Source organism: Ambystoma mexicanum, chromosome 3q (genome assembly GCF_040938575.1).
Source record: "Ambystoma mexicanum isolate Mex_15411 chromosome 3q, UKY_AmexF1_1, whole genome shotgun sequence".
In the NCBI taxonomy this organism is placed as follows: Eukaryota; Metazoa; Chordata; class Amphibia; order Caudata; family Ambystomatidae; genus Ambystoma; species Ambystoma mexicanum.
The window spans coordinates 794,601,460-794,624,852 of NC_090926.1; the positions used below are offsets into that span (position 1 = coordinate 794,601,460).

The 23,393-nt window shown below is 45.7% G+C and overlaps 1 protein-coding gene across 6 annotated transcripts in view; it reads right to left on the bottom strand.

The window, feature by feature from the left end:
• Nucleotides 1-5,472: 5,472 nt before the first annotated feature.
• The window catches only part of RAB37 (RAB37, member RAS oncogene family), a 545,872-nt gene continuing 527,951 nt past the window's right edge, over nt 5,473-23,393 (bottom strand). For 3 of the 6 annotated variants that reach the window (XM_069654871.1, XM_069654868.1, XM_069654870.1), the window contains one exon: nt 5,473-7,347. In XM_069654871.1, the coding sequence (XP_069510972.1) occupies nt 7,242-7,347 (106 nt within the window). In that variant the 3' untranslated portion in view covers nt 5,473-7,241. Of the gene's footprint in view, nt 7,348-16,344; nt 17,096-23,393 lie in introns of those variants that run through there. The other 3 variants (XM_069654869.1, XM_069654865.1, XM_069654867.1) reach the window with 1 other exon arrangement.

Genomic DNA, 23,393 nt, shown 5'->3' on the forward strand with positions numbered 1-23,393 from the left:
TTTTAAAGGAAAGGTTTGATATGTTATGAGAGTGGGAAGAAAGTGCTCTGAGCTGGTAGAGGTGGCTGGGATGTAAAGGAAGAAAAGATGGAGGTGCATTAATGCAGTCTCATATCCAATTCCATAAGGTCACTGTGAGGGTAGATGCTAATAAGCCCACGTTTAGCAAAGTGAATATATTCTAAATATAGGTATAGCAGAGATGCAGGCAAAAGGGAACATTCTGCATGTCCACATTTTACAAGAGCAAAGGCTTTTGCCAACAAATATATTTCTTTTGCACAAGTGAATGGACTGGCCCCTTTTGAAATGAATACAATTTAATTTTGAAAAGAAATATAGTCCCTATGAATCAATTCAATGTGTCGCATATTACATACAAATACCTGTCATTGAACAGCTGAATGATGCATGGAAATCTAGACATGCCTGGAACCTATGTTGATGTATGCCTATTTATTTGGACAAGTTTTAACAAACACACAGAGAGATGAGTATTCACACATATGACTTGAGATCTACCGAGTTTAACATGTCTTGCAAACACAAGCAACACATACAAATCATTTTAAACCTTTTCAGTTGCATTTGACACGGATGAAGTAAACGCACGTCTGCTGCAAAAGGCACATGAAAAGTGTTCACATAACCAGAAATCACAGCTATGCTTGAATTAAAAGAAAATCTGTGCAGACTGACAAAGCCTAGAAAAATAAGATATTTTGTGTATTCTTGTTATGCTTGTTTACGAATCACACTGTGAAAACTTTGCTCATGTTTAAAGCCAAAATGAATTAGCGCTGAACAACCAGTCACTGGGCCTCATTACGAGTCTGGCAATAGCCGTGATGGTAAAACCAGCAGGCTGCCGCCGAACTCGTGATGAATTACCGCTGTCTGACTTGCCGGAATAACCATGGTATTACAGGCCTGGCGGTCCGGTAAATCAGGCGGCTGCAATTGTTACTCCCCATTCCCTTTGGAGTCACATAGGACTCCATTGGAATGGGGAGGACGGAAACACAGGCACTGTTCGCAACAGTGCTGGTGCTTCCGTCAAAGGCTGCTTTCAGGTGCCGTTCGGCCCGCCAGAGTCAGACCTGGCGGGCGAAACGGCACCGTCCAGCAGACTCGTAGTTTGCCGGTCTGGAAACAACGGTGCCGGTGAGCTTACCGGCACCCTTGTTTCCGGACCGGCAAACTTGTAATGAGGCCCATTATCTCCTTATTTTTCATTTTATTGTGAAAAGCAGATGTGCATATTCCAAAACCTAGCAAAGCTATTTGTTAAACAGAATTGGGATCTTTTTTCGTTGCAGCGTAACGTAACAAGCATGCATAAAAGCCTTGCCTAAGGCGTTCACGCATTTTTGGTATGCCAGGGCCCATTTTCATTCTTTTGTATTTCGTTCCCACCACCTCCCTTCCTCTGTGCCATATAAATGCCATAGCTTTTGCAGCGGCATACATTTTCATGCCAGCACAAAAGCTAGGGATCCCTATGGAGCCCACCAGCTTTATCTGCCATGCCCTCATGGCAGGCAGCATTTACAATTACGATTATATGCTGCCCGTCATGCAATCATCTTTTCCTTTTCAGTGGGTATGCTGGTACCACTGGATTTACATCAAGAGATCTCTGCCCCAGCCACCAACTAATCTTTTGAGGTTCTTCCCAGTGCTCTTTTTGTCCGACCCATCCCTTTTTTCACTTCTTAACTTTTCCAGGGCGCCTCTTGCCTGAACATCATAAGCAAAGGGCAGACAAAGAAAAGGGCAATTTCTGTATGGTCCTGTCAGGGCCTCGAAAGGGCAGGAATCCCTACTCCATGAATCCCAGGGAAGCAAGCAGAATGTGCATCACACCCCTCTCATTCCCCATGGTCAACTGCACAAGCAAACACCCAGTCCGCACCTCAAATCTACAGAACCCCTTCCTTATCCCACTCATCGCCACGAACACTCCACCTTCAAAACACATATGCAAACTCATGCTTATCAGTGCTCACTGCACAGTACCACGGTAGCACACATTTCTGACATCATCCCCGCTCGCAGTCTAGAAACACTCTTTATTACAGAGAGATGGCTTCACCCCACACACATCCTGGGTGACCGCCTACCACATGCTACAGCATCCAAAACAAGAACCACAAAGGGGAGTATGGTGCAGAGCTTGAAATTACCCAACAGACCTAATGAACTTGCGCACTCCAGGAGCACACCACAACTGCATACATGGAACTCCACACTTGCCATGTACCACTCATCCACACACAGACAGCTACTTCCACCTAATCTACCGACCACCACGTTACCTTTCTCATTGAAATCACAAATCTCATCAGAATAGCATACACAATGCTAATTATATCTTTCCCTGAGACCTCAGCCTGCCCAGGAGCCATGCCACTAAGGAAATCAGAGAGACATCACTCAAACAGCTTGATCCCATAAGCATGATGCAACTTGTCACAGAACCCACCCAAAACAAAGGCAACACACTTAATCTGGTATCCACCACCTCTCCAGCCATCTTTATGCACTCCCTACTTTTGAAATGGCCAGACCATGCAGTCACACCAAACCTCCTCCACCATAAACCACTAACCAATCAAGACATCCCACCACTCTTTGAAGTATTTACTTGTGGAAGCACTGAAAATAAACCTCATCACCTTGGCTTCCACATCCCACCCTTAGAAGGTATCGAGGCCTAGCAAGTGAAGATCACATCCTAATTAAATCTCTGACACCAGTGCACCACTGACCTTAAACTCAACACACATAATCCATCCATACCTTGGTACACACAGGAACTTCATAACAGTAAGTGCCCATACGGAGAGAAGAAAAGCGTTGGAGGAATTCCTACCAACTAGAAGACCTCATCACCCTGAGAACCCTCCCGTCCAGCGTGTACGATACTCATCACCATCGCTAAAGCAAGCTACTATGCTATAACATAATATGAATTATAGGTGCTTAGAGGGAAGCCTGCAAGGGTGTTTACTTGTATTATTACATTGTAGTAGGTGCAATGCACAATGCACCATGCGCCCAGATAGGCACAAGTGCTTAAATTGTTGTTTTTGATTCAAGTTTAAAGAAACTGGACCCTGATGCGCTTTGCTCATCACATCTAAATATGTTAGATTGAAGACTTTATCATTTGTGTATCAATTAGGATTGAGTGGTGTTTTCTTTTTTGAAATATGTCCAATATAATATTTTGAATAACAATTTGTAGGTTCCAAAACATACTTCTTCATTCATACAAAATGCGTGTTCTTCCTATGCATTCTTAATACATAAATAACCATTTGCATATCAGTCTGGTCTCTACCACTTGGGAAGCCCAGCACAGTTTGGGCCTCATTAGTGAGTGGACACCTTCCCCTAGAACAGGTTATTTGGCTGTGTTTGTTCTTGGTAGAGGGGCTCCCAGACTTTTCTGTGAATTTTTAGGAACTTGGGGGTTCAAGCTAAGTTACCCAGGGTAATCCAGGCGTGGACCCCTTGCTCACTGTGCTCAGAGAGGCACAGCTTCACCTCACTGAGGAGGCCCAATAAGGCTGAAACACGTGTCTGGGGTTGCAGGTGGTTCTCATGTTCAGAGGAAAATTGCCTATCATTTCGGTGCGGGACTGCCTAAGTGGGTGGGACCAGACTGATATGCAAATGTTTACTTCGCGTCTGTGAAAGGTACAGTGAGCCAAAACGGGACTGTAGACCCTTTCAAGTGGGAAGGGCTCCCAGAGCTTTCCCCGAACATTTCGCTTTTAATGCAAATAGATTTTTATGGACAATCAGATCTTAGTTATTGCCACCACTTATTTGGTATGTAAATAAGATCTGATCGCCCATACAAATAAATCAGTGTGTATTAAAAAATAAATCAAAATAATAAAATACAATTAATATACCACTTGAAATGTGAAGTGGTCATAACTTTGAATGTCAAATCACCACCTCATATCAGAGGGTGTAATAATCTGGATATTCTTCCTTTATCGATCTAAATGTGAGGGCGTACTGACCCTTGTGAAGTTTTGAGGAGTCCATGCATGCCTCACAGACTTGATCATAACCATTGCCTTAGGGGCACCTGGGGAAGGGGCACTTGGGACTCTGCAGAGAAAGGCAGTCACACCATTTTAGAGAGGGAGGACCCGGGGTGTTGCCCGTCAGTGCTCAGATAGGCGTGTAGTCTGCGTGAATAACTATGATTACTCAGACACAGATGTGCCAGATCTGTGCATAAAGTTGTTCTTTTGTGCAGAGCTGTACACCCTTTGGCAAAGGTGGTTTATAGAAGTGGTAGGTATTTTGCAGTTGCATAACACAGGTACCTAATGGACTTTTGCCTCAAATCTTGTTGGTCGGACGACCAATATATATGTATAGGAGGCTGACAGGTGAGGATTGGGTAGGGAAATTGGGTGGGTGGGGGGCCATGGGAAACCCTCAATAATAGACAAAGAAAACCGTACGACCAACAAGAGTCGAGGTACAAGTCCACGGGGTAACTGTGGTTGATGAAACCACATGGTACCGTGGATGCACCCTTGGGATTACAATTGCCGAACCTAAGACCACAGGGCTGGTGAAAGAGTGGCTGGCACACTCAACCCACTCCTCGAAAAGATTGCACTAGATACCTGGCCACTGCCCTACACTTGGGGCACTCTCTCGACCCAATGAAGTCCCCACCTCCACCCCAAATCCTCTTCCCTTCCCTCTTGGTCTTAACGTTTGGGAAAAGACTGGAGTTGGGTTGTGTGCAGACTTACCTGGGCCCGAGTGTGCTCCGAGGGAGGTGAGTTGAGCGATGGCACTGTTTGTGCAGACATTGAAAGAAAAGGGACTACAGCTGGACTGCGGGGGTCCCCGCTCTACCGATTTCTCCAAGACAGCATGTGCTCTGGACCAGGGTTGTCAGACATTCAGCCACAAGGTCTTTAGTGACTGACCTGATGCATGTGTGTGATTTCTGTTAGTCCAGTATTTCATTTACGTACCCATGTGCCCTGCAGTTATTTATTTTATAAACAAGCTGTATATTTTCTACAAATAGTACTTACTATGTTGATATGGTTAGTGGTTGTCACTGTTAGGGTTCTGATCCCATAAAGTAAGGCTGTGTCAATCCAAGAGCAGGCTATTGATAAAGGTTCGTTGCTCAGGCGTCAAGGGTCCTTGTGACCGCCCACACCTTCCAGATCTACATAACATACAGAACCTCTCTTGAGGTTGTCCATTTCAGAAAGGCAGACACGTCAATCAGGAAAATGCAACAGACAACCGAGTGACCCCACAGGAGGTCATTTGTAAACACAGTAGGTGTGGCCAAAATAAAAAAAAGAACACATCTTTTATTCACAGGCAACTAAGTCAATCTGAAAAATGCAAAATAACTTCATAATGAAAAAAGGAAATAGCCGACTGTGCTTTCCACTGAAGAGATGAAGCTACAACAAAAATAAATGGATTTTATTAGCTACTGAACATTTGTGTACGTGTCAGATTGCAATTCGTCCCCACTCGGGGGCATGTGTGCCCTGCACCCTGGGCATTTGCATCCTGTGTTCCTTCGTCCACAGAATGCATGAGCAAGCCTGTACATCCTCTCCCTGCCCTCCCATGGCGCAGTCCCGGGAATAGACGCGGAGGGTGGGTCGAGGAGTTTCTCTGGAAGAGATGCGCCCTCTCTCTGCCCGGGATGAGAAGGTGTCCCTTATGAGCAGGACCAGGAGTTCAGAGCAGATGCCAGTGGAATAAACCATGTTCTGAGGACTGGAGTGAAATAACGACCGAGCCGGAGGAGCTGGGCCACGTGACAGGCCTGCACTCAAGAGATCCTAGAAGCCAGGCTCAGTGCCTCAAGCCACTGGAGAACGACACAAGCTGTGGGACCAATCCATGAGGTCCGGCGCAAACAGAGTCTCGCCCAACAAGGAAATAGACCAGGCCCTGAGCCCCAGCTGTAGGGGCTTTAGGTACAGGAGAAGTGTTAAGGGACTGAACATCAGCCAGTAGGAAAGAAACGCTCTAGGTCCCGATTGATAATTTAGGTCCCGCTCAAGGCCTAGGTCGTTCTTTTCTTTTGACCATATATGTGTATATTTCATTGGTGCAGGATCCAGCCCCCCACCAACACAACATAAATCACAGTTCTAAGTTCTGTCTTTAGGGGACAGGTGTAGGCTCAAATCCCTATATAGAGTTGAAGGGAACAAGGCCAAGTTCTAATCAGTAGGGCGAAGGGCCCACACTCTGTGCCCTCTCTTTAGGGAATGGATGCAGGATCAAGGACCAGTGTAAAGGGTCCAGAACTGGAACGGTGCAGGCTCTGTGCCCCACCTATGGGGAAAGGGTAAGACTGTGAGCCTTGCCTGTGAGACACTGGTGCAAGCTCAGAGTTTTGTCCATAAGGGGTGGCAGGAGGCTCTGATCCTTGTTTCTCTGTATAGGAGGAGGATGTAAATTGTGAATCATTTGTATAGGTGAAGGCTCCAAGTCCCACGTATAGAGTACTGTTGCATGCTCTGATCCACAGCAAGGGAAGTGGCAGGTTCATAGCTGAATCTTTAGAAGCGAGAGAGCTCCGAGACCAAATACAGACAGTAAAGTCCAACTTCAAAGCATTTACAGATGGCAAAACAAACAGTACGATCCCAAGCTTGGAGTCTCCATTACAACGCCCAGGATGCAGGGTGGAGGGCCACCGAGAAGTAAACCTGATCAGAAGTGGGTGCTGGAAGCATAGTATGGGTTCTGTAGGAAATGACCGCAGAAAGGGACTGAGGGTGTAGCAGGTAAGTAAACAGGCCCCCACAATAGTCTGACTTACCGAATAAAACAGAACCAATCTTATTCGTTATCAACCACTCATTGCCTTCCGCTTCCCTGTGAAGATCGCATGCCATCTCTGCTCTCCCAGGAGGAAGGCCTGTCGCCTGCCTGTCCCTCTCAGTTGAAAGTCATTAACACGCTCTTCAGGTGATGGACCTTCCACTGTACCTCACCAGTTTAAGACCCTTATCCCGCCCCCTATGCGTGCACTGGGTGAAGCGACTAGACCTGCCACAGACTCATGAGGCATGCCTGCCCCCATCCACACTTCAGTCTCTCCTCTTGCGAAGGGTCCTCAACCCTCTCCTGGCTCATGCTCTAATCTCCTGTAAGGTGGAGGCACATGTTGAGTACCCGGGCACGCCTCGTCCGCTCCTCGCTCTCGCTCAGACGAAGGCGCAGCAGCTGTTCTTCTTCTTCTGCGCCTCAATGTACTCATGGATCTGGAAGGCGGGTTGATTGGGGTGTCTCCCAGCTCGCTGTTTCAGCTCCCTGTCACCAAAAGAGGGACAAGCATTAGGTGTCAGGCAGGGCATGCTTGCAATATGGCGGTCTTTGCATCTGGGAGAAAAGGTCCCTTCCACCACTGCTCTGGTAGCCACTGACGGACTCGCTTATATATTTCCTGCAGTGCCATGCACAGGCCTACATGCCCTCTCCCAGGTAGTCCTCCCCTGCCCCACCACCCCCCAAGAACAGCACAGAGGCGGTCCTCAGTGAAGCGAAGGACCCAGCTAGCCCCACCAATGTCAGGGAAATAACTCCAACTAGAACTGGCCCGCCTGCACTCAGAGGCAAAGCTAGCTTGCATTTTCTCCCTCTCCCCACTACCCTTCCCACCCCCTATATTTCAGAGCACCTGTGTGCAGTATAAACCCCAGTGACATATATTGTTTGCATTATAACCCAATCTGAATGCGGCCAATGACCTCTGGTACAGGGCACAGTTAAATCACTGCGAGGGCAGCCGGCAGAGAACAACAGACAATGCTTTCCATCCTCGCCACGTTCTCGTCCCTCGGTCGTATTTCCCTTTTAAACAAACCTCTTCATGCGGTTTCCCTCGACATTCATTTATCGATTTTTTTAACCTATACATCCCCTTTTAAACGCTTGTGTCCGCCTAACCGCTTCCCCTTTAATGTACCAAATTGCACAAGTCCACCCGCTCGCCCCCCCCCCCAATTCATCCTCACTTTTTAAATCTTGTGTGTCCTTCCGAAGGTACATTTTGTTTCCCAGTATTCACACGTCCGCACTCAGTTTGTAAATATAAAGATATATGTATACATTTATGTAAATATTTGATCTGTTCATTGGGTTATTAGAACATAGTGTAGAAAAGCAGATGTCACGGTTTCTTCTTAAACACTATAATTCCCTCTCAGAGGATCCATGCCGGGTCCGAATGCTCAGAAATGGGATCGGGGTTGAAAGCCCATTACGAAAATGTTCCAGGGAGAAAAGACAGAAGATTATTCCCCCCCCCCCTCAACATTTCCACCACCGAATGAGGGATTTGGTGGAACCTTTCGGCTGTTCGATATTTTCAAACGGCCGAAATTCTGCCAAATCTCCCATTTGGTCTTTATTATTCGGTCTTATTGGACGTTTCCCAGAAATGCTGACACTATGGAGAAATCAACCCAGAAAATGTAATGTTAAAAGGTACTGGTCTTGAGGGTCCTGCTCTGGGTTCAGGGGCGCTTTTGCAGTTGCCTGTCTCTACCAGAGGATAGCGCTTTCCTTCAGCTCCGGTTTCTGAGTCAAAGACCCTGGGGGTCAGAGATTAATGATTTGGTAAACTGTGAACTAGCCTCACTGCTTCAAGACTCAATGTTGACCTTCCTCTGTAGCACCCCAATATTAAACATGTCTTCTCTGTATGGAATAAGCCTCCACTGAGGGGGCAGTTCAAGCCTTCTTTGAAGGAAGTCACACATGCTTAACACCAGAACACCCACTGGTAGAGGAAGAGTAGCCTTCAGGTAGGGGGTCTTACCTTGGTGTTTTTCAGGGGCTTCCACTTACTATATTTTGGATTGTTGGGGGATTACGATATTATAATCAGCCTGTACAATAGAGTTTCTTTAGTTACCTCCAGAAAATCTCAAGATAATAGGCCTCATTACGGGTATGCCGGTTCGGAAACTACAGTACCGGTAAGCTTTTCGGTACCATTCGTTCTGGGCCGGCATACTCTGAGTTCTGCAGATGGGTGCCTGCGAGATCTGACCTGGTGGGTGGAACAGCGCCCGCCTGCAGACCTTGACAGCAGCACCGGCACCATTCTGAATGGTGCCGGTGCATCTGTCCTCCCCATTCCATTGGAGTCCAATGGTTCTCAAATGGGAATGGGGAGTAATATTTTCCAGCGCCAGGGAATCGGCAATTACCGGGTCCGCCAGGGGTGTAATACCCTAGTAATTGTCCATTACCGGGTGCCAGAAAAAAATGACTTCTTGATTGGATGCTTTAAAGGGGCTGAGTAACTGAGATAGCACTGTCTCACAGCTCAAGAAGAGGACTATGTGCTGGTCATTTAGTCTGGTCTCTGGCCCAGATGCAGCCAGAAGACCTTGACCAGCCCTCAGTTTTAAGTGGTACACAAAATCCCCAGAATGCCACATTGTCCACATAGACGGCATGCAGAGAAGCTGCACATGCTAGTCCCAGGTGCCATTATGGGTCTAAAGATCCAGTAGAGGCAGAGCTCCAGATTTCCTTCATTCATCACATTGGAAATTCCTAAGGTTCACGGTAGGAGGGGAAATCAATTTCCAGGTCCACTCATACTGACTACAATGTTTTTAGCAAAATACTGGTCCATTTGTTGACCATGATTCAGGATGTGGGATTACTTGGTCATAAATATTTAGATAACGTAATGTGGGGATTCAATTTCAGACTTGCCAACCGATAGCACAGGGTATCTGGGTGGCATGTGTCCTGTTGCAGGGTCCTGGATTCCTGATTAACTAGGATAAATCTCACCACCTTCTTTGCTCCCAGGGGTTAGATTGAGCGTTCTTCGATTCTGACAGGGGTAGACACTTGTTCATCCCAGAGGGCCAACCTGCAAGACAGTTCTGCTGCAGGAAGGTTGAGCCTGCTGGGAGATCTGCTTGCCACTGCTGCAGTTGTGCAATGAGACAAGTGTCACACGAGAGCATTGGTGCTTCACCACCTCAACCACAGGCCCGATATTCCATTCATTTCCAGTGCTCAGGTCTCAGTGTTCGAGAAGGTGAGGATTGCCCTCATTGGCTGCTGCATCCCCTCAGTTTGGAGAGAAGAATGTTGGATGGAATCACAGGCAGTCTACCTAGAAGAAGGTTTACAGATTCTCATACCTTTCCTTTCTGCACAGATGCATCGACTCAGGACATCTGTGGGCTAGGCGGCAAAGGCGTCTTTCAAACGGGGCATTGCCCAGGGCCCCCATCTTGGAGGGGGACCCGACTAGGCTGCATGATCTTTAGAACTTAGTTTTCATTGTTGACAAACATAAATGGTACATGTTAGGATAATATATGGAATGCTGCTGAGGCTGTAAGCCCATTACCTGTCTGTTGTTGAAAAGCACATTCTGCTCTGATTCATTCATCCTATAATTCATTCTGTGATCAGTGTGGTGTATATAGTTTGTATGTTCAATATAGCACACCTCCTGTAGCATTCTCACCTTTCTGTGGGGACCCTATTAATGATGTGCAACAGCCAAAGTTGAAAGGCATATTGATAAAGGTGAGTGCTGCCATGGTTTAGAAGATAGTTCAGTGTGTTAAGCACTCATTGCAGAGATCTGTCTTCATATACAAGATTACAAACCCAAATACCACCAAGGCCGACTCTGCCTTTGATATGATATGATATGGTATTTATAAGGCGCCTATGCACAGGTACTTCAAATCGCTTCAAGGCGCAACAAGGCAAGGGAGGGGAACAAAGGGAGGACAGATAACGATCCTACTAGGCCAGGTGTCATTTAGATCACGCAAGTGCTTGGGAAGGGGGGGTTGGTGGGGCAGTGCAATACAAGAAGATAACAATAAGTAAGTAGCAGCCATCAAGTGGCAAGTGCAAGGGTAAGTGCAGACATCCGGTGTCAGGGGCTGGTAGGGGGACTGTAGGGATACAGAAACAGTCCCCAAGTGCGGGGGCTGCCAGGTGGGCAGTGCAGGTGTGAGACGCTGGCAGGGGAGGAACCTGGGCCCGAGATCAGAGGGTGACCAGGTAGCCAGTGTAGTTCAAGTTTCAGCTAGGAGGTTAGCAGAGGGGAGGAGGAGAAAAGGCAGAAGCAAAGAGAAAGGTTTTGAGGTGCTTCCGTAAATGGAGATGGGTTCCCCTCAAGTTTAAGGGGAGGAGGGAGGCTGTTCCAGAGGGACACACCAGCCGAAGAAAGAGATCTACCACCAATTCGTTGCTTGGAGAAGTGACTGACCCTGAGGGAGTTGGAGGCGGATGAGCGAAGAGCTCGAGAAGGAAGATATTTGGGAAGAGAGAGCTGAAGGTATTGAGGGCCCAGGCCCCAGAAGGCCTTGGGGACGATACAGAGAGTTTTGAACTTAATCCTCGCAACCACTGGGAGCCAGTGCAGAGATTTCAGTCCTGGAGAGATACAATCCCTGGGCTTGAGGCCAAGGACAAGTCTCGCAGTCCTGTTTTGGATAAGTTGCAGAGGGTGGAGAGTAGAAGCAGGCAGATTTAGAAAGAGGCTGTTGCAATAGTCCAGCCTAGAGAGAACCAGTGCCCTGGAGACAGTGAGCTTCTGGGGTAAGGGGAGGAAGTGAACAATACCTCTGAGGAGGTGCAGCTGGCAGTGTGACTTCTTAGAGACGTCTGAGATGTGAGGAGAGAAGGAGAGTGTGGAGTCAAAGATGACCCCGAGGTTTTTAGTCTTGCAGTTGGGAGCAGAAAGAGGGCCACGAGAGGCACGCCAGAGAGCTACAGGGAAGGAGGGAGTGGGTGTGCAGGTGAGGAGAATCTCAATCTTACTGGCATTAAGGCAGAGGTCATTGGCGGCACACCACTCCTGGATAGCAGACAGACAGTTGGAGATGAGGGCAGGAGAGGAGGAGGCCGAGGGTAGCCTGAAAATGAGCCAAGTGTCATCCGCATAGCACTGAAAGTTGGGGCAGAGAGTGGCGAATTACACCCCTGAGGGACACCACAGGTAGAGAAAAAGATAGCAGAGAGGAAGAACCCAAGCTGGACCTGGGATGGTCGGTCAGAGATGAAAGAAGTCAGCCGAGGCCAGAGCCTGACCAGTGATACCCAGGTTATCACGGAGACGGTTGAGCAGGATGACATGGTTGACAGTGTCAAAGGCAGAAGAGAGATTAAGCAAGATGAGGACACAGGGGGTGTTGGAGTCAAGGTTGGAGAGCAGGTCTTCACGGATGTTCAGGAGAGCAATTTCCAGGCTTCTGGCAGCTCTGAAGCCAGACTGATGGTCATGAAGACAACCAACAGATTCAGTGTGGAGATTGAGCTGGGAGATGGCCAGTTTCTCCAGGAGCTTGCCCAGGAAGGAACTGATGGAGATTGGGCGATAGTTGAGGCGGGAGGGGTTGGCAGAGGGTTTCTTAAGAAGAGGGTGCACAAGGGAGTACTTCAAGAGGGAAAAGGAGACTCCAGTGGTGAAGGAGTGATTACAGAAATCAGCCAGGTCAGGAGCCAGGGAGTCGAGGTGGTCCTTGATGGTTTTGGAGTAACAGGGGTGAACCGGTTTCGATGAGACTTTCATAGATCGGACTTGTCTAGAAACCTCGTCAGCAGAGAACAGGGGAAAGGCAGAGAAGGAGGGAGGAAGGGTGGCTACAGAGGGTCCAGGGGAAAAGCAGGGAGAAGGGGGAGGGAGGGGTTTGGAGGAGAGTGTGGACAGGATGTCCTGGGTTTTAGAGATGAAGTGAGAAGCCAGTGCCGAGCAGAGTACCTGGGAAGGGACAGGAGAGGTAGAGACTGTGGCAGGATTGGCCAGTTCCTTGCAGATTTTAAAGAGTTCAGCCAAGCTGTTAGAAGCCGCAGAGACACAGGCTTGGATAAGAGCTCTCTTCTTGGTTAGGACAGAGAGCCGGTATTGCCTTTGCAGCAGGCGGCAGGCCAGTTTGTCAGAGGATGCACATGAAGCACGCCATTTCCTCTCGGCCACCGTGCACTTGCGTTTAAGGATGACGAGGTCTGAGTCGTACCCTGATTTGTACTTGACTTTGGGCTTCAGGCAGTTTCTCATGACAGGGGCTAGGAAGTCAAGAGTATCAGATATAGTAGAGTGGAGTGTGGAGAGGGCTGTGTCAGGGTTGGAGTCAGACAAAGGGGGGGAGGGGCGAGAGGGTGGCGACGAAAGCTTTAGCTGACACACGCTTCATGGGTCGGATGACCGAGAAGGTGGGTGGCAGCGATGGAAGTCGCTTGGCGTGACGGTTAGGGAAGGTGAGGTGGGAGGAAAGGAGAAAGTGATCACTCCAGGAGAGAGGAGTGGTGAGAGGGACAGAGAGGGGAGGTCTGAGGAGATCAGAACATCCAGAGTGTGCCCTGCAGAGTGAGTCGGGGCAGAAGGGAGAATAGTGAGTGAGAGTGTCGCAGAGGTCACGAAAGAGTGCCATGGTTCCCATGTCCGAACTTGATAACCCTTAATGCATAAGTACTTTGTTTTGTAGGACATCAAGTGCTAATATCAGCAATGTGCCTTCACTGAATAGCAGTTGCTATAAAAGCAAAAAGCATCAGTATGGTCAAGGTCTGGAAATCAGAAATCGATTTCTTCCGACAGGCGGTTGTGAAACCTAGGCAACCACCCCTAATGATGAGCATGAAGTGTCGGTCTGGAGAGATTATTCAAGACTCAAGACTGTGAAACCCAGGCGTTCATTCTCATGTCCTGACTTTGTTAGCAGATGGTACAGTTATCCGGACAAATCATCTTATATCACTAACAGTACTGTGCCGTCTTCTGTGAAAAAAAGGTTTGCCTTCTCGCATGCTGGTGGCATAGTTTAGGATAGTAATTTATCTTACTTTTAAATAGGCCATTTGAGTGTGAGGGGTTATACACAGAAGAAAGCGGGCCAGATATTGCAGTCGTCTGGCACAAGGTCTGCTCATTTGATACAAAAAACGGTTTGCTTTTTTGTACAATTCAAAGTTTATCTGCACATTTATAAATAACAATTTCACAAGCCTGTGTTTCTGGCATATTTAAAGCTTTAAAATACAACAGAGAAAAACAGATACAATATTTTAAGATCACATCATTTAGACTGCTAGTACTTAAATACTTCACTTGAAGATGGAGAAAATGAAGCTAGAATCATCTACATTTTGCATAATAAGCATCTATAAAAGTATGTTTTTCAAAAAAGGCCATGCTGGGTTAGGTGACTTGTGTACTTTCCAAGTCAGTTCTATGAAATGTGATTATTTTAGTTAATTGTAAGAACTGATAAGGAAACTGGCAGAAATGGCATAACGGGCATGAATCACAGTGTCACCGCTTAACCAATGTGTAATTCTCATGTTCGGATTACAGCAAGAATGAAGATGGTAATGGGACTGAAAGGGGTACAGTACCTATGCTCAATTTGCGAGGCGACATATCAAGCGATGAGTGGTGCTCAGGAAGAGGAGGGGGGTGCCACCAGCTATTCAGATCCCTTAATCCTTTTGGTTTGGTGCAGGGGGGGGGCCTACAGGTGTCTGTGCCCGGGCCCCAAAAGTGCTTAAAATGGCCCAGGGTTTGGCTAGATCTGTAAGATTACGGATGATCAGATGCTCCATCCCTTTGTTTGTTCCTGCACTCATGGTGTCAATGGGTGGTCCTTTAGGCGGTCCCAGTGTTGCTGCAGGGGTTCAACCAACCCTTTGATTAACAGAGTGCCAACATGAAGCGAGTGCTACTGGCCACCCTCTTTTGGAATCAGACATCCTGCACCCTACTTCTATGACAGCTGACAGAGGCAAACAATAACACTTGGTTTCCTCTTCACACCCAGAAACCCTTTTCGTAGCCCCGTACCTTTTCTTATCCTCATCGATCAGGAATCGGATTGGACCAATTGGAAGGTTACAGGGTAAGATTATTGTAGAAGGCTCTGGCTATATAGCAGTCATGAAACCCATCTACATTGTTGCACCACTCCAGCCCCTGGGGATCGATCCTTCAAAGGCTGTTGAGAATATACAGAGCTGTCCCTGTTGATGTTCAGTCAGGCAGTAAATATTCATTTTGACATGATGGCGTCCAGCTGCGGATCATGCCAGTGTCTATACTTGAAGTCAGCCATCCAGTTATCAGGGATTTTTGTACACCTAAAATTCCTGGCAAGATTAATACACAGCTATCCTGGCATTAATTCATAAATACAAGTCTACCACCAAACAGGCTCTAGTGGAATAGCATTACACTCTTCAACGGATATAATCCATCCTTGAAATCTATAATTTTCTAAACTTCCCTTAATAAATTACATGATCAAATTATTTAACATTCAAGCTTACATTTATTGCAACTTTAAAACTCCATTATGTAGCACAAAATGAGCCTATGCATTTTCTTATATGTTGCTTACATTTCTCCAAAAATAAAAACTCAATAATCGTTCATATCTTTCAACATTTTGTGCCAAAAAGAAAAAAAATCGAATATATTGCATTTGAGTATTTATTTGTTGATTTTCTTTGATGTTGTGAAATAAATCAATTGATCTACGAGTTTCTGAAAAATGTCTCCCTCAGGAGCTGACATACATCAATTTCACTCATGAGTTATATTCCATGTATGTCCTTTATGAAAACCATCTCTCAATAGATGTTCATGTAATTTATCTTCAAATGCAGTTATTAATTTGTGATGCTTGCCTCAAGATAAAATGGACTTCCAATGGTTTTCAGGTGTTAAAGTTGCTATTCACATAAGCTAGATTCAGTCCTTTTTTCTTGTCCCTGTTCTACACTGGTTGTTTTTCCAGATACGAATACAACTGAAGATGTATTGACAGAGCATTTATAACATGACCAAAAACGAAAAAAGGACTACACAAATAGAATATATTCCAATTTTCTCCTGATTTGGCACAGTGTGGAAAAATATGAACAATTGTTGCGTTTTCTTTTTTTGGGGGGAAAAATATAAGCATCATGTAAGGCATTCCATAGAGTTGTTGTTTGCTATACAATGGACCTTTTAAGTTGTAATAAACTGAAGCTTGAATGTTAAATAATTTGATCAAGTAATTTGTTATCCAGGGAAGTTCGGAAAATAATAACACATTTGAAGGACGGATTATACCAATAGAAGAGTGCAATGCTTTCCCACTAGAGCATGTTTGGTGGAAGTCTTGTATAATGATGAAGAGGATTCAGTGAGGGTGCATTAGCCGGGCCACCCATGCAGTAATAAAATGAATACAAGCTGCAACAGAGTAAGCAGCCTTTACATGTATTCATTGATTCATAGTACCCAGGTATTGATGCATGGGAGCCTGTCTGTTGTACAGTAAATCAGTGATATGATATGATAGTTTATTTATATAGCGCCTATACACAATGTGTTTCAAAGCACTTCAAGGCAAGGGAGGGAACAAGGGAAAATACAATGACATTCCTACAGGCCATGAACAGTAAGGATGTGAAATTAACTATCGTACTCGCCCTGACGACATTTCAGATAGTGCAAGAGCCAAGACATAGATAAGGAAGGGAGGGGGAGAGTGGGAAGGAAATGGAAACAGACAGGCGACTACCGTACTAGGCCTGACGACATTTCTGGTAGAGCTGGAGAAAAACAAGAGGTGAGGGAGAGGGGTGCAGAAAGGGTGGGGAGGAACAAAACAAGCGACTATCATACTAGGCCTGACGACATTTCAGATAGTGCTGGAGGGGTGGTGGGGAGGAGAAAGACGAGGTTGCTATCATACTAGGTCCAGGGACAATTCTGATTGAGTAAGTGCATAGAAGTAGTAAGTGGAGGAGATAGGCACATGACCTGCTGCGCCCCTTCCCCACCACAGGAGACTGGGTTCTTCTTGGAATGATCAGCTGGCCTCATGAGCCCCAGAGACCCATTCCTTTGAACCCCTGGGGAGGAGGCACCATTGGCAGTGTCATTGCGAGACAGTGTCTTCTCTCTCCGCCAGGTGGCGCGCCTACAGCGTTTCTGAAACGGTGACACCTTGTTCCTGCTGGCGCACTGGCAATAAAACGGGGAAATGGCAGTGGCCCTCTCTGTTGAAATATGAGCCTACAAACAGGAGAAAGATTAGGAAAAGGGCAATTAAAGGCATGCAATATAAATGTTTAAGAGTTTAACAATTGCACTAGAAGGCATTTCTTTAATCATAATTAGACTCTATTAGATTAAAGAATTTCATTAAAGATTCGCGAGCTATTTAATTATTGAAATTATATTTTATTATGAAATAATGTTGGTAGCGAGAAAATCTGAACACCCCTTTTTATTTTGGAGCTGCATGTAAGAGCTTTATGTCATCGCAGCTGTTTCTATAATCCTGTTCAGTGTGCGGAATCGGCACCTCTGGCATACAGGAGGTATCTGATGGTGGGGTGTGGGCAGGTAGCAGCTCACTGTATGGCATATGTTGGGCACCGAAGCGTGAACCCAAGACCTCTGCGGTCAGACAGTAGAAGGCAGCCGCTTGCCACCAGGGGAGCCGTAAGGGCTACTATAAATAGCTAATCGAATCCTATGACGAAGTGGCACTGTGCCTGACCCTGCGTACACTCCAGCACCGGCCATTCAATACCGCATTCTAGTTTGTATTTATGATCAAGGGGGCTGATTCGTGGTCTACGGCCTCTTTTGTGTACGTTATTTCGCGAATTCCAATGATCCATGTTTTTGACAGTACGTTTGAGGCGTGGTGGCCTGGGGTGTGCATTGCCTGCTCTGTTCCCAAAGAAGTAAAGACTGTGACGAGGAAGACAAATGAGGCGGTAAAGACGGACTCACTTACCAGTAACTGCATTATGAGCCCTTCTCCTGTTGAGCACACTCCTTGCATTCACCAGAGATGAGCCGGAGAGCTTTCCATACATTACACCCAGTGGCATGCCCCCCCCCCCCCCCGTCCCCTACCTGGGTCTCTTCTTATTGCCCGGTGCAACCCCTGGCCTCCCAGAGAGATGTTGTTCCCTCAATTATTTTTTTTAATGTGCAGGATTCTGGGGTGCATCACGAATAGGGGCCACGTGTTGACTCCAGGCTGCTAGACAACCAAGTTGAGATCCCTGCTGTGAGCATCCCACATGTTCGAGTGCTTCTGGAACGCTGCTTGCTGGCGAATCCATTACCGCCGACTCAAGCAGCTAAAGACTTACAGGTGAGCTTATAAAAAGAGCAGAAGAGTTCAATTTGTGTTTGCATGCATGTGTGTGTTAATGTAATGCATGCAGTGTATGTGTATGCATGCAAGCATTTGAATGAATCGGTATTTGCGTTCTTGTATGTATGTGTATGTTAGCAGCAGTGTGGATTACTTAGATTGTGGGTGTGCGTGTAAATGCAATACATGCATGTGTTTGTGGTGTCAATGTTGGCATATATAACGTGGTACAGCATCATGACCGTGCGAGATTGTGGTAATGTTCGTCTCCATTTTGGGGACAACTTCATCAAAGTGATTTACTGTGGCACTGCTGGCATATATTGGTGCATCAAAGAGCCACGGTGAGCGGGCAACACCCCAATTAGCAAATCTTTGCTAATTTCATTCATCAGATTTTTATTAAAGGTTAATCTAGTATGGGGTGCATACCCACTCAAAAAGTGACTCTGCACCGTGGATGCTGGCACATTGTGCTGAATTTTTGCTACTCGCATGCACAAACAAACAAATGTCATGCCACATCCTTTTAATGTTGTGTGCACAATGATCCCAATTTTTATGGATCATGGTTGACTGACTGGCTGTTCTTGTTTTGCTGTTTGACTCTGGGCTGTGAGCCCAATTGTTTCAATTTTCTGCATTACCAGAGGTAATAACTTCATTGGAGTACGAAATGCATTGGCATATTGACAATGGCCTCTAATACTGGTTCATTAAAAAAATACACCTTGGTTTTCTAACCACTTATGTATTCCGTTTGATGCAGTGATTCCTGTGATTGACATTATCCATCTACTACATAAACATTTGATGAATGTTTTCTAGCTTCTCAGGCTAGACAAAAGGAGTGCAGCCCTCACCGTCGGCTTTCTAGCCTATATACTGGTGCATCAGCATGAAAATGACCTTCATGGCAATGCTGGCACATATTGTGCGTGTAGCATCATGAACGTCACTTACAGTGGTTATTCTGGTATGTACTGGTGCAGCTTCATGAAAATAATGTGCAATGGCAATATTGGCACATATTGTGGGTGCAACACCAAAGTGATTTACCATGCGAATGCTGGCAAAAATTGTGGGTGGAGCAGCACCATGAAAGTGATTAGAATGGCAATGCTGAAATATATTGTGGGTGCAGATTGTTGAAGATGCTTCACAGTGTCACTGCTGGCATATATTGTGTTTGCAGAATCATGAGCATGGCATACAGTGGCAAGTCTGGCATTTATTGTTGGCACAACATCATGAACATGATATCCTGTGGTAATGCTGGTCTATATATTTTGGATGCAACTTCATGAAAGCGTTTTACAATGGCAATGCTGGCATGAACATATTGTGGAAACAGTCAACATGAAACTGTTGTAAAACCCTCCTGTTTACCGTTGTTGACCTGACATCTTTCATGTGCTACTTGTCATTAATTTTTCATTCGATTTTCTCAAAAACAGTGCTGTAAATTGCACCATTTCAAAACATTTCACTTTTTAGGGTGGTGGAATATCCCCACCCTTTAAGCTCTTCTTTGTTGTTTCTGACAACCTCACAATGCTTGGTTGCATTGATTTGAAGAAGACTTTAATGCTCCCTAAAAAAAATATTCATCCGTCATCATTGACCATGTTGACAATGCAGGTGCTCCCTTCAGAGCCATCTGCTCCACAGCATCAAATACAATCTCCACCACTGATTGCACCCAAAGGTGTTTAAGGTTGATTTACTCCTTATGCACCCACAATATTCGCTTGTAAATTCCATCCATGCCCTGATAGGTGCCAGCATTCCAACAGCCTATTCGATCATTGGCCTTTCAGGTGGAATGGGCAACAAGTAGGCACTGGTGTAGCCGGGGTCCCCAAAGCAACAGTTCAGGGGTAACTATGACCAGGCAGACCCCTGAGCACACTGCCAGTTAAAGTACAAATAAAGTGCCTTAAAAATATGGCCAGCCCTTGCCTAAAATGTTCTGCTGTGCACACTTTCATTATAATGAACATGGATTGTATTAAGCTACAAGCACTTCTCAGGCCCTACATGGAACCATGTCACTGGTTGCTGAGAAACTAAGTGCCCACCTGTGTGCCTGGCACAGCTTTTTCCAGAGCAGCACCAGTGCACAGCTCTCCTTACCCTCTATTTACCTGTATTAGGGAAAGATCACCACATTGAGGCACAGTGTTACTGTGTACCACTGGGTACCAAGAACAACTTAAGTAAAAATAAAATACAAATATTTGTATGTGTTTGTATTGCAGCGTGTCTGCAATATTTACCATGCGTGTGCACGCATATGTTGCATGTGTGAGAGAGATTGACTGTATGAGTGTGTAAGAGCTTTGAGTGCCATGCATGCTTTAGGCAGCGGAGACACTGAAGTGATTTTCTGTGACTATTATGGTATAGATTGTATCTGGGGCTTCATGAAAGTGATTTACAATGACCATCACATAGATTGCATTTGCATCTTCATGGCATTTATTTACAATGACCATTACTGGCATAGGTTGTACACCAGTGTCAAGAAAAACCCTCCCGATTAAAATCTTTTGTCTCCTTTTCCTGATCTCTTGATTTATTTGACTCTGATTTCCCTCCTCTGTTGCTCTGCCTTCTTGTCTTGTTTTGTATTGTTTTGTGTGCGCCCTGAGGCCTGCGGGCGTGTGGCGCGATGTATAAGAATTCCAGTAAATAAATAACGTGATTTACACACCATTACTGGCATAAGCTGCGGCTGCATCTTTTGGAAAGTGATTCACAGTGACCATACTAGCATACATTGTGACCACTAGAATCCAGCTTTTTGAAAGTGGTTTACAGTAGCAATGCTAGCATATTTTGTCTGTACAGCTTTATTAAAGTGATTTACAATGGCAATGTTAGCATCTGTTGTGTCTACTGTTGACGACATGACATCTCCTGGATTGTTTCCCGTTACCCTAGAGAACCAATAGTAAAATGTATATTTTTTCACTGCTTTCTTTTCAAAATTGTGCTATCAAATGCATTTTTCAAAGCATATAAAAAAAAAAAAACCTCTTGGGGACAACCTCTCCCGACCGCTCCCCTGTTATGAAAATGCCACTGTCATGTGCATAATAACTTTACTGGCTGCGCACAGTGGCAGATGGTACAATCGGGTGCCAGGCGCTCTACACTACACCCCTTGTTTATACACTAGGTGAAAGGAGTAATGTTTTATTAAAAAAAAGACTTTCATCTTTTGCCTAGGGGAACGCATGGCATGCACCTGTGCCAGCATGCATGTGCATTGCATGTGCATTGCACGTGCGTGGTAACGAAGGCCGGCCTAGGTGGCTGTGACATGACCTGAACTAGTTTTGGGCGTCCTCAGCACGGCTTGTGAGGGGCCCCAACTTGTGTTACACGCTGCAAGTATGGGCTTAAATGAACATGTGACTGCACTTGTATGTTACGAATTGTTGCCCAGAGGCAAATCGGCGCAGGACTGTCTGCCCCAGTGACAGAAGTGCACGAAAAAAGTTGTGGAACGATAACTCCGGCGGGGAACAGAGTTGGAAGGAAGAGAGCAACGTGCAACACATTTTTTAAGGGTTGCAGGCATGCTGGTTGACAGCCAAATGAGTTGAAACAGATTTCAGTCTAGCAGTTTAGCTTCAGCTGATGTCTTGTGGTAAAAGGGCGAAGCGTGCTTTAACTTCACAAAGAACAGTTCTGGAATGGTGACAATTATTGCAAAAAGTGTTGGAGCTGCTAACAGTAAAAAATAAAAGTAGTGAAACACCGCTCCCGACCGTTCCGGCTCACTTCAACCATTGGTCTGCCCACGAGATAGGACTGACAGGTAGCGCCTTGGTCAAACATGGACCCAGTGACATGGAGGTGGAAACCTGTGCATGCATTAACGATTAAGGAGACTGACAGATCCAAGTCTTCTAACAAGTCAATTACAAACCTGTGCCCCCTGCCGGATGCCCCATGAAAATGTAGACAGCCATAGGCCTGCAAAATGGGAAGATCTGTTTGCACGCTTTTCAAGGTCAGTTGTGGGCAAGGCCCTCTCACGCCAGTCCAAAGAATTTCGAGGTCCTGTGCGCCAAAATGTGTATGGGTGACCCGAATTTGCATGCCTAATAATATCACAGTTACAACACAGAAAATGACACCACAGAGAGTGATACAAGTCTTTGTTACTTTAGGGGCTCATAGGAAGTTACATTAAAAGAAGTTGCCTGGAGTAAACCAAGAGACAAACTTCTTGATGTCCAATATATGGAGGATGATTATTATTATTAATATTATGGTTGGGGATTTTTTGTGTAGTGGAGAGTGGGAACTGAATCACTTCTGGGGCCTTATAATTGTGATAGATAAGTATCAGTGAGACAAAATAATTTGCCTGGTAGCACACATTTTAGGTAACTGTAAAGCTGGGATTTCAGAGGTCCCGTCTGAAATTTAGCTACTTGACCACACATCTCCCGGCTGTGTTTGCCTTTCAACAATACTCTGCTTAGTAGCCAGAACTTGAAAGGTGCACACATCATAATACACTACTCTATAAATCCACATAGAAATATGAAAGCAAAGAACATGATTGCAGCTTAAATTTGCCCTTCTTGAATAGAAAACTACAAATACTAGAATGCAACTCAGACGAAAAATGTTCTCTGCATTTTGTAGATGTACTTCCAAGACTTAAATACTTTCAAAAAAGCTTAACATGTTATAAGGTTGCTTGTTTATGTTTCATTGTTTGACATCAGGAAAGGTAGTGGTTTGATGACCAGTAAGGACCCTCCATCAGCCCACTCGCCCCCCATCCCCAGGCTTTACATCGTCCTCCTTTGAACACATCTGTGTCCACCATCTTGCTCTCACCCACCTACCAGACATCTGGCACTCTAAGCCTTTTCTTCTATGACAGTGAACTTCTACTTGAACCTCTACCTGCCGTCATCACTGCTGACCTCTACTTGAGCAACTTAATCAAAACCCATAGATTATAAAATGACTCCACCCTCTCCAACCACACTCTGGTCAACGTAATACCTTTAATACCCACATTCTTGGCAACTTGCTAACACTCTACTTCCCATCCTCCTTGCTTGATAGCTCTGCTTCCCGCTGAGCACTCACTCACTTCGCCAGATATTTGTTCCACTACATACACTCATCCCCCTCCCTCACCCACTACCAAAATGAATTCAA